This window comes from Mytilus californianus, unplaced genomic scaffold, assembly GCF_021869535.1.
Source record: "Mytilus californianus isolate M0D057914Y unplaced genomic scaffold, xbMytCali1.0.p SCAF_5, whole genome shotgun sequence".
NCBI lineage: Eukaryota > Metazoa > Mollusca > Bivalvia > Mytilida > Mytilidae > Mytilus > Mytilus californianus.
The window spans coordinates 79,009,274-79,021,796 of NW_026262701.1; the positions used below are offsets into that span (position 1 = coordinate 79,009,274).

The 12,523-nt window shown below is 32.2% G+C and overlaps 1 protein-coding gene and 1 long non-coding RNA gene across 4 annotated transcripts in view; both read left to right on the forward strand.

The window, feature by feature from the left end:
• Window positions 1-12,523, forward strand: part of LOC127701480 (AP-1 complex subunit gamma-1-like) — a 39,819-nt gene that overhangs the window by 3,804 nt on the left and 23,492 nt on the right. For all 3 annotated transcript variants that reach the window (XM_052205356.1, XM_052205357.1, XM_052205355.1), the window contains 3 exons: window positions 608-818; window positions 6,601-6,725; window positions 7,064-7,205. In XM_052205356.1, coding sequence (XP_052061316.1) covers window positions 608-818; window positions 6,601-6,725; window positions 7,064-7,205 — 478 coding nt within the window. The remainder of the gene's footprint in view (window positions 1-607; window positions 819-6,600; window positions 6,726-7,063; window positions 7,206-12,523) is intronic.
• Window positions 3,315-5,075, forward strand: LOC127701530 (uncharacterized). Its single transcript, XR_007982093.1, has 2 exons — window positions 3,315-3,794; window positions 3,956-5,075. It is a non-coding gene; the product is annotated as an uncharacterized LOC127701530 (long non-coding RNA).

The following is a 12,523-nucleotide window of genomic DNA, read 5'->3' on the forward strand; positions in this document are numbered from 1 at the left end:
AAATATTGTTCAGTTACAATAACATGTTATGAAGGTAACACTATTTTGGCTAACTTGTATAGTTTCAAAATTATGGTCTCCTTGACATTTGCCCCACATTGGCTTTTATTCTAAAAATGTGTTTAGAAATTGCGAATTTGTAATCACATGTTGCTTCAAGTTCAAAACATTATCTGTATTTTCTGTTTGCTTATCATTGATGTTAATATAAGATTTAATAAAAAATATTGATTTTTAATCACAAAAACAAAATGAAAACAAGCACATAGGGGAAAGCAAATGAAAAAGAAACGAAAAAATGCAACAGAGGTAATTTGGATTGTAATAGCATTGAAAGACAACAAACATTGCTTAGAAATTAAGAATATAGTTTGTAAAATGTCTTTTGATTTTAACATAACTTCAAGTGATTGATTGTTCGGTGCTCATCCAGCGAAAAAAAAAGTTGATTATTAGAAGATTCCGTTTATACATGTACAAGACTCACAATCGTAAACAAGATTCAGCAAACACTTTACCTGTTGTTAAATGATTGAAGTGTTAATCTATAAATTACAGCGATTGTTTATGATCTCTTAATTCAATGTAAATTTGCTGATTTTTACAGGTCACTGACTACACCTACGCCCAAGCGGCTAAGGGACCTCATTAGAGAGATCAGGTCAGCCAGAACAGCAGCTGATGAGAGAGCAGTAGTACAAAAAGAATGTGCCGCAATAAGGGATTCCTTCCGAGACCCAGACAATACATACAGATGTAGGAATATTGCCAAACTGCTTTATATCCACATGCTGGGTTATCCAGCACATTTTGGACAGGTATAAGCAATTAATACATAAGTACATACTCCCCCTTAGTAGCCCAGTGGCAGTATTGAGCATGTCGAGACACATTGTTAGGACCCTGCATCAAGATGCACAAGCCCTATAATTTTCACTTTATCTGTGTGTCTTTTTTTGTAAGCGAAAAAAAAAAAGTATAGGTAGGAGGCCTATAAAATTTTGCACAGTTGTGCATAATATGACAATGTTCATATTCTATTTTGTTGAAATTCAGCTCATTAATTTTGGAAAAAACTTTTTTTTCAAGTTTGTGAAATGTCTTTTGTAAATACAAAAACCCCAAAAGTATAGGTAGGAGGCCAATAAGATTTTGTATAGTTGCTGTGCATAAAATGCAGATGAGCATTATATATTTTGGTGAAACTAGTACTCCGTTCATTAATTTTGAAAAAAAATAAAAAAATTGAGAAATGTCTTCTTATAATGTTTTATAATGTTTTAGGCAAAATATGCATTCCAAATTGTTTCCTCAAGTCAAAATTGTGTTAAAAACTTAGTTTTTGTCTCACATATGACGAAAGTTGCAAAATGCGAGACATAGGGTTTACAATCTGTTGGCGGCAGCAAAGTCGTTAACTGTTAGTCCAAAGCAATATATTTCAGGAAGTAGAAGACTTGGATACTTCATACTTTGTATACAGAAACCTTATGCTACGAAATTTATGTCTGTCATACATTGCATGTCCATATTTTTTTTACCTCATTTTCATGGTTCAGGGACTGCTTGAAAAAAAAATTGTTTTTGACAAGAGAAATACTTGTGTATTATTAGTAATAGGATAACTATATTTGGTATATGGGATCCTTGCAATGTCTACATGTCCATCAGGTAGAGTTCATTATATGACCTTAACCTCATTTTCATGGTTCATTGGTAAATGATAAGGCCAACCTTAAAAATATGTTTGTTTGCAGTTTTCCGACTGTACCTTCAGACTGAAGGGTCGGTAGGTAGGAAAAATATTTTATTTTATCAGCCAAAATGAAGTTTAAACAAGCAGTTACACAAACCAAGTTTCTTGTGAAGAAATTTTTTTTTTAAACAACAAACGCTGAAAACCAACATGAAATGAACAGGCATTTTCAGATAAAAACTTTTCAACCAAAATTGAAACTATAACATGGTGTGATTATCCAATTTATGACATTATTAAATACTAGTACTGGAACACTTATAAGATCTTATAAACAAGGAATGACTAGAATTGTTTTAAAGAAATTGTTCACTGACATATGCTTCTTTACTAGAAAGTTTTCATGAGTAGAGTATTTTCATTAGGAAAATGTAGATATCAAAGATTCATAAGACAATGTAAGTGTGTTATCAATAAAAAAAAATTAACCGTTGAATCTTCCTCAATTTAAAAAAAAAAGGCAACTTGAAAAAATATATTTGACATCTGACTGTTTTCATAAATCTAACAATATCTAATTATATGTAATAAGGTTATATTTTGAAAGATATGTTGATGTGATCAGGCTTTAATTAAAACCAAAAAAATCTTAGACTTCGGGGTGAAATCAAAAGCACCCCTTTAAAAGTAAATGGTCTGTACTGAAATGTTTTGACTGCATAAAAAAAGTTGGCAGCATAGCTCCTAAGGACATGTTTTAATTAAATTCACACAAGCCACACTGTTTGGGTATATTTAATATTATAAAAGGGAGAAGAATTGCAATGAGTGGGGTAGCTCCCCTTATCCTAAAGGAGCATAGTCATGGCAATAGAAGAGAGAACAGAGAAAGTATATTTATTTTTACAAGCCAACCATTCATTTTCTTTACATCTTTGTGTAGTTTCTGTGGCTTCTTATAGTTTTGGCATTGTCAATCGATAATAAATTTCAAATGTGCCCTTCCTGGCGTGTTTACAGGTATCCATGAAGTCATGGAGAAGTGGTTTCATCCTTGTTGTCTTCACAACGTTTTATAGAAACTATGGCATACTTCAGGCTGCTGTCAAATTCTTTAACCACTGATATTGGTTCCATAAAGTCAGGCTCAAGAGATTCTGTACCCGATCTGTTTGAGATGGAAACGGTTATCGTGTCGGTTTTATGAATATCCTCTGCATCATGCGTTCTCAAATCGCCAATGATATATGTCTGAATCTGTATAAACAGTTTACTATTAAACTTTTTTGGTTGTTATTTGTTTTTAAATTGACAGAAAACGACAGCGCAAAGTACTCCTCCATGTCTTCATCGATACCTGTAAACAATCTCCATGTGCTTTATTATTAAACGGTCCCATGTACGCTTGACAAGAAGGTAAGAAAAACCGAACTTGAAACGTGTAATCGACCCAGACTTTTAATCAATTCCGGAAACGACCAGAAGTTCCGGATTGCGTCAATAGAAAAATAAAAATAATTTCTTCAAATTAAAAGCAATAATATTTTCACAGTCGGGCGGATTTTCGAGGGTCGGTCGGTAAACTGCAAACAAACAATATTTTAATTTAAGCCTAAGTTTTTATACGACCGCAAAAAAATTTTTGTGGTCGTATATTGGTATGACGTTGGCGTCGTCGTCGTCGTTGTCGTTTCCGGCGTCGTCGTCCGAATACACATTAGTTTTCGCACTCTAACTTTAGTTTAAGTGAATGGATCTCATTGAAATTTTACCATAAGGTTCAATACCACAAAAGGAAGGTGGGGATTGATTTTGGGGGTTATGGTACTAACAGTTAAGGAATTAAGGGCCAAAAGGGGCCAAAAATAAGCATTTTTTTAACTTCCAGACATAACTTGTGTGTAAGTGTATGGATCTCTCTGACATTGTACCACAAGGTTCCATATCACAAAGGGAATGCTGGGATTGATTTTGGGGGTAATTGTCTCCAAATTTTAGGAATTAGGGGCCAAAAAGGGGCAAAAAACAAGCATTTTTCTAGTTTCATGACAATAACTTGCTTGTAAGTGTATGGATCTTTATGAAATTGTACTACAAGGTTCCATATTACAAAGGGAATACTGGGATTGATTTTTGGGGTAATTTCCTCCAAATATTAGGAATTAGGGGCCAAAAAGGGGCAAAAAACAAGCATTTTTCTAGTTTCATGACAATAACTTGTTTGTAAGTGTATGGATCTTTATGAAATTGTACTACAAGGTTCCATATCACAAAGGGAAGGCTGGGATTGATTTTGGGGGTTTTCACTCAAAATTTTAGTAATTAGGGGCCATAAAAGGGCAAAAAAAACATGCATTTTTCTAGTTTCAGGACAATAACTTGTGTGTAAGTGTATGGATCTTTATGAAATTGTACTGCAAGATTCCATATCACAAAGGGAAAGCTGGAATTGAGTTTGGGGGTAATTGCCCTAAACGTTTAGGAATTTGGGGCCAAAAAGGGGCCAAAAAACAAGCATTTTTCTAGTTTCCAGACAATAACTTGTGTTCAAGTGTATGAATCTATCTGAAATTGTAGTGCAAGGTACCATACCACAAAGGGAAAGCTGGGATTGAGTTTGGGGGCGGTGAATCATAAGGGGGTTCAAAAAATTGGGGGGGGGATTTTTTTTTTCCTTTTTTTTCTTTAACATTTTCCATTTTAAATTGGTTATTTCTGATTTATATATAAAAGCAAATAATAATGATATGGTTTGAATAGGCATACATGTGAACCTCCCGACGGGAGTACAATAATCCCGTTTTCAGGGGTCTCCTCCCGACCTCCCGTTGAAGAGGAAAAAATCCCGTGTATGAAATTTTTCATGAATGAAAAATTTCTGCCCAACATATCATCTCAGGCATCTGGTGTAACTGACATTACCTGAAGTTATATTTTACCTGTAAATCAATTAACATGCATAATTATATGGCTTCACTTGTCAGCTTGGGTGTCAAACATACTGGTAAGCAACGATTTTTACCTCAGGCTAACTGCTGTTGTGTAACAAAAACTGTGTATTTATTGGGTTACTTCCCTTGATTTATCCTGTTTTAAGTTACTTTCCTTTTAATAATAAAAATTTTTAAAAGAATATAAATAAAATATAAATTGAACAAATAATCATAAAAGGATGGTTATTAAATAATTTTAAATGTCTTAGGACAAATAAAAAAATAATAATTTGAAAATTATTTGAGGATTCTATACTTCCTTTTAAGGCTTAAATTGAAATTTATATAATAACTATGACCCTAACTTTACAGATAGATTGAATTTCTGAGTTTGCAAATAAAAACTATTTGCAAGAGAAAAAAAAAATAAATAAAAACTATTTGCAGACAGCTAAAAAAATGTTCTGGTTGCAATGATTGTTTTATAGAATATGAAGTAAAAAATTTAAAGAACATACTGGAAAAAAACAATGTTAGATTGAACATTTAGAATATAAAGATGGAGAAACTTTATAAGTACAAGGGTACTATAAACATAATAAATTGGATGGAAAGTTGAAGAAAACACACTTTAAAAGACCATTTTTACAGCACACGGTTACATTTACAACAAAATTAATGTCGATTAAAAACCTCCTGATCTGAGTCCTAATCTCCTGACCAAAATTTCCCAATCTCCTGATCTGAGTTTCACAGTCCATCACATGTATGAATAGGTAAATTGAAAATTTTTAAGTTCTTAGACCACTTTCATTCTGTGTCAGAAACCTATGCTGTGTCAAATATTTAATTACAATCCAAATTCAGTGCTGTATCAAGCTTGAATGTTGTGTCCATACTTGCCCCAACTGTTCAGGGTTCGACCTCTGCGGTCGTATCAAGCTGCGCCCCAGCGGAGCATTTTATTGTAATTTTGTTATTTTATCAGATACTTATAAGCAATAGGTCAACTGTATTTGGTGTATGTAATGATTGTAAGGTGTGCATGTCTGTCTGGCAGGGTTCATATGATCTTGATCTCATCTTCATGGTTCATTGGTCATTGCTAAGATTTTTTGGTTTGATCTGTTTCTGAGGTTCTATTAGTATTAGTGATTGACCACTATATTTGGTGTATAGAATGATTGTAAGTTATACATGTCTGTCTGGCATGCTTCATCTGACGATGACCTTATTTTCCTAGATCATTGATAATGTTAAGTGTACGTGATACTTGAAGTAATATTAACTAATACTAACAGACTTTCAACATGAATTCAGTGATAAGTAAAACAGGTGAGACATTTCAACATGTGCACTTTTGTTTATAAAAATTAATGATAAATTCTGAGAATCATATTTCTTTCTAGGATTTAAATGAAAAAGTATCATTTGCTATTACAAAATGATTCTCTGTCAAAATTATTGGTTGCCCACCATTTATGAAAATGCCAACCAAAATACATGTCATATTGCTTGAATTTTAACAAAACATATATTAATCGAGAACACATCCTAAATTAATTGTTGGTGTCAAAATTCATGAAAATTGACCACCTATGAGCATTTTCTTTGTATGCATCAGTCTCTTTGCCTCACATAAAAATGTGCAAACGAGGCCCTTGCTGACATGTCAGTTTTCTCTTGTTCTCATTGAAAATCACATTTATTTTCTCCCTCAAACTAGATTGCCAATTTTAAAAAAAAATTTGGAATGAAATTGAAAGATTTTCTACAAATGATTGTCTTTTGTTCTGATTGTATAAATAACAAAGCTGCCAGAGTCAATATCTTATTCTGATTGGCCAAAATTAAATAATCTCCCCGGAAAATACATCATGAAATGTTTTGAATTTGAAGAGGTTGATCCTGTAAATTTAGTTTAATAAAAGCATATTTGTAAGTGATAGTTTTAATTTTTTTTATTTTCAGCTTGAATGTTTGAAAATTGTGGCATCACAGAAATTTACAGATAAAAGAATTGGTTACCTTGGTGCTATGCTTTTGCTAGATGAAAAACAGGAAGTTCATCTTTTAGTTACTAATTCACTTAAGAAGTAAGTGATACTCAGTCTGCATTAAGTTGCTTATTTATTGATCAAAATGTTCAAAAAATTAAGTATACAGTGAAAATGGTAAGCTTTCTATATTACTTTTGAAAAAGATATTCAACTTCAACAAAGATTGCACATGTCATATCGTCACATTAAATTAAGATATCAGTTTTCAATTTCAGCATTATGATTTTCTTGAAGATTCTATCATAATTAAAGCTCCAGAAATGATCAGAAATGTTATATATTTTCTGCATTAATATGTTAGACAATCTTAAAAATCAGTAGCAAAAATTATTTCACAGTTTGATAAGACATTAAATGTGATTGATTTATTTCAGTGATTTGGGTCACCAGACACAGTATATTCAAAGTTTAGCCCTGTGTACTCTTGGATCTATATGTTCTACTGAAATGAGCAGAGATTTGGCTGGAGAAATAGAGAAAATGATTAAGTCATCAAATGCTTATATCAAGAAAAAGGTAAATTCAATTCACACTATCTTAGTCATTAAACAGGTTGATTAAACGCTTTATATTGACCAAGGAAATAAACTAACAAGTTCCATCAAGGACCTAAACTGCTACAAAACGAAAGAATAGCATGACCTATTAAAAGTTATTGGCCCAGCCCAAAATTTAGTAACCTGGGCTACTGTGCCCTGCCCCTGCTCATCTTTCCCCTGTAAGCATGATGTACAATCTTTATTTTAATATGTTATTCATGTAAGTTAATGGGGAGTTTATTTATATGAACTGGTTTAGTTAACATGGCTTCCAAACGGTCATATATTACGGACATTTTTAAATTGTCCGGACATTGTCCGTCTGGGAAAAGCATGAAACGAACATCTACTTTTAGTTTTCAAGGCTTTCTTAAGAGACAGTCATTTTAACATAATTCACCAAAAAATTTGGAAGTTTATGCGATCTTTTTGACCCGTCCTTTTGCCTACAGCCAGACATTTCCTGTCATTAAAGTGACATGATGAATAAGTACTATAAAAACAAACCCTACTTTAATACCTTCTCACTATAATCAAGGTTAATTAGTTGTCGGACAGCTGAACTTTACCTGTTCAGTTGACAGGTAAACTATTTTGTACTGGACATTGATTGGTCTATTCAAAGTTATTTTCTTGCATTTCAGCGGTTTACATCTAATTACTTTATTCAAAAAGATTAAAATTATCAGAAATATGTTTATAAATATGATTTGATGAAAAATTTAAAAAGGTCGTCAGAACCACGTTGTTTGAATGTTGTTTGAACTAGTGCGCATGTGCACAGGTGGGAAATTTGATTATAAATAAATGCATCCCGATTCTTCAAAAAATGCTAAAATTATCATTGATACCTTTATCTAACGTTCATTTCAAGTATTTTCTTGAAAAAATAACATGGAGAGATCTACTTAAAATCAATGGTGCTTTGTAAATGCTCACAGATTTTACGTATCCGTCTCTGGTCCCTGTTTTACCGTTGTCAAGTCAACATCCGATATTAGAAAAAATGTGCTTTTCAAAAACGAAAGTAAAGTTTTTGAAAACGTTATTTTGCACAAATAAAGAGTCTAAGGCAGATATTAGTACACTGATGTTGCACACTTCAAATGATGAAATGTCAATTCTACTGTTTACGTCAGAACATTGAATTTATATCAAAGTAAAGTTTAGTATCGTTTTTTATTGTCAATCATTGGTTATATGATGGCCAACTGATTACCATAATTGCCTTTTGTTATTAATTCTTAAGGGATTAAAATCGGGATAAGACATAAAATGTCCAGCTGGCTCAAAGATTTTTTGGAAGCCCTAGTTCAGTATAATTAGTATTAGTAATGGTCTATAAGATATTTTTTTCTATAATGAAATTGTATTTTATTTTATGGAAAGATCACAATAAAGTTTGTTTACTATTCCAATGAAATAATCATCCAATACACTTGATACTGATTTGTTGTAAAATTACTCTATACTTGGATTACTTGCAATTGAAAAACAAACTATTTTACTATAGCACTTAATCTTTGTAAAAAAAAAACAGAAACTATTTAACTACTTTTATACACTAAAATTGTGCTTTGGTCCAGAATTTAACAAAATATGCATTCAGTTCTTACCAAGGGTCCGGAAACGGTCATATATGCCAGACATGACCGATTTGGAAACTGAAAAGACCGAAATGATTTATTGGGATTTAGGTCTTTTTTTTTTTTTTTTTACAGAAATAATTTCGGTCATTTCATTGAGATCAGGGTTTTATCGGTCGCCATTTTGAACTTATTTTTGTTTTCAGGTCATCAAGAAAAATAGATTTGTTCGAGACAAAATAAAAATTTTATTGATTTGTGTTAGTGATTTAATAATATTTATCATTAGTCTGTTGTTTATTCTATAATGTAAGTAAAAACAATGTACAGGACTCTGTCGAGTCACAGCGTGGGGTAAGTCTGGGTTCAAGCCACTAGGTTTGTTTACATAGTAAGGATAGTAATCAATGTCCAGGAAGTTTGAATTCGGCTTGGGTGTCGTTATTGTCTTGATTAAAGCCATAAAGGCCATGTACACAAATCTCACCTGTAAACACCTGTTAAGCAATAAAAACAATATGGCGATTTGCTGTGCATCAAATTTAACGTTTTAACCATTCTGACCTAGATTTTCCCAAACAGATATTATTTTATTCATTAAAGAAGACAAATAACACTGTTGACCCGAGAATCTGTCTATTTTTATCCAAATAAAACATATAATCCATTTATAATCGATCAGCTGATTTGGTCAACGTTTGTTAAATATAGATTTATGTTTACTGAGTTTGCGCATGGAAAATGGGGATCAACATGGGTTAATTGATAATCTTATTTGAAAGATCGATTTTACTGTTAACTTTTCGGTAGGAAATGGCAGATAAAGATATTAATAGATTTGCAAAAGTGGTAAAGCGTATAATTTATAGGAATGCAGAATTAAAAAAAAATGTTTAAAAAAGGAATTAAATCTATATAACGTAATTTAGATTTGAAGCCATACAGCCTATTTAAGAAATATACTCAGCGAATGAACAATCTCGATTTTTTTTTTTTTTTTGCACTTCCGATTTTTTGAAACCATCTTACTCACAGAATGTAATGGGCGTTATCCTTTCTTTTGTTTTCCTGGCTAAACTTCCGATTTTTACCCAAGTGAAGCCATACATTCTCTCTGTAAAGACCAACAGAATTCATGGTTTCCCCTTTTTATACGACCGCAAAAAAATTTTGTGGTCGTATATTGGTATGACGTTGGCGTCGTCGTCGTCGTCGTCGTCGTCGTCGTCGTCGTCGTCGTCCGGCGTCGTCGTCCGAATACATATTGGTTTTCGCACTCTAACTTTAGTTTAAGTGAATGGATCTTTTTGAAATTTGACCATAAGGTTAAATACCACAAAAGGAAGGTTGGGATTGATTTTGGGGGTTATGGTACCAACAGTTAAGGAATTAGGGGCCAAAAAGGGGCCAAAAATGAGCATTTTCTAGTTTCCAGACAATAACTGTGGAACGGTGTATGGATCTCTCTGAAATTATACTACAAGTTTCCATACCACAAAGGGATGGTTAGGATTTGCTTTGGGGGGTTATGGCTCAAACCGTTTAGGAATTAGGGGCAAAAAAGGGGGAAAAACAAGGTTGTCCTGGTTAATGGACAAATACTTAAGTACAAAACATAATTTAAAGCAGTGTAAGGGAGATAAATCAAATACATCATTGAAATTATCTCCCTTACACTGCTTTTAAATTATGTATAAAGTAATGGTTAATGAACAATAAAGATAATCTAAAACAGTGTAAGGGAGGTAATCCAAATACAACGTTTTAGTTACTTCCCTTACACTGCTTTTAAATTATGTTTAAAGAAATGCATATTTATAAAGGAAGACCAGTAAAAATATCTGCAAATGTTTTCATCTCATTTTTTTACAAAAAAATCCATATGAAAGATTTGACACTATATTTTTATTAATTCTATTATAAAATAGATTAAGTTAGCACTATGGTAAATTTAAATGGGTAATTATGGTTGCCAACTCCATTGGAAATTTGAATTGAGATTATGACCATATCTTGAGGGAAAGAATTTTTTTGGGGGAAAAAGGGGGGAGGGGATAAAAAGAAATTGTGGGGGGTCAATTTTTTCTCATTTCAGATTTCAGAAATTAAAAAGAATTATTCTTCAAATATTATTTTTTTTCAAATTTCAAATATTGAAAAATTTCAAGAAGTAATCTTTAATTGCACAGTATGGCGCATTAGATTTGTAAAATCTTTGATCACATTTATTTATTTGTTATGCCGAATCTAACAGTGTATTTAGATTTTTAATTTTGGGTCCAGTTTTCAAATTGGTCTACATTAATGTCCAAAGGGTCCAAAATTAAACTTTGTTTGATTTTAGCAAAAATTGAATATATGAGGTTCTTTGATATGCTGAATCTAAACATGTATTTAGATTTTTGATTTTTGGCCCAGTTTTCAAGTTGGTCCAAATTGGGGTCCAAAATTAAACTTTGTTTGATTTCAACAAAAATTGAATATATGGGGTTCTTTGATATGCTGAATCTAACCATGTATTTAGATTTTTTATTTGTGGACCCCGTTATCTAATTGGTTCATATTGAGGTCAAAAGGGTCCAAAATTAAACTTTGTTTGATTTCATCTAAAATTGAATTATTGGGGTTCTTTGATATTCCAAATCTAACCGTGTATTTAGGTTTTTAATTTTGGGTCCTGTTTTTTAAATTGGTCTACATTGAGGTCCAAAGGGTCCAAAATTAAACTTAGTTTGATTTTAACAAAAATTGAATTCTTGGGGTTCTTTGATTTGCTGAATCTAAACATGTGTTTAGATTTTTGATTATGGGCCCAGTTTTCAAGTTGGTCCAAGATAGGGTCCAGTATTTAAACTTTGTTTGATTTCAACAAAAATTGAATATATGGGGTTCTTTGATATGCTGAATCTAAACATGTATTTAGATTTTTGATTATGGGCCCAGTTTTCAAGTTGGTCCAAATTGGGGTCCAAAATTAAACTTTGTTTGATTTCAACAAAAATTGAATATATGAGGTTCTTTGATATGCTGAATCTAACCATGTATTTAGATTTTTTATTTGTAGGCCCCGCTATCAAATTGGTTCATATTGAGGTCAAAAGGGTCCAAAATTAAACTTTGTTTGATTTCATCGAAAATTGAATTATTGGGGTTCTTTGATATGCCAAATCTAACCGTGTTTTTAGATTTTTAATTTTAAGTCCCGTTTTTTAAATTGGTCTACATTAAGGTCCAAAGGGTCCAAAATTAAACTTAGTTTGATTTTAACAAAAATTGAATTCTTGGGGTTCTTTGATATGCTGAATCTAAACATGTGTTTAGATTTTTGATTATGGGCCCAGTTTTCAAGTTTGTCCAAGTTGGGGTCCAAAATTAAACTTTGTTTGATTTTAACAAAAATTGAATATATGGGGTTCTTTGATATGCTGAATCTAACCATGTATTTTGATTTTGGACATTGGACCATAATAGGTAAATTAAAAAAATTCAAGTTCTTAGACCACATTCTTTCTGTGTCAGAAACCTATGCTGTGTCAAATATTTAATAACAATCCAAATTCAGAGCTGTATCAAGCTTGAATGTTGTGTCCATACTTGCCCCAACTGTTCAGGGTTCGACCTCTGCGGTCGTATCAAGCTGCGCCCCAGCGAAGCATTTTATTGATCCTCATATCGTAAACCAGGTGAATACACATTATCTTGTTGTGTA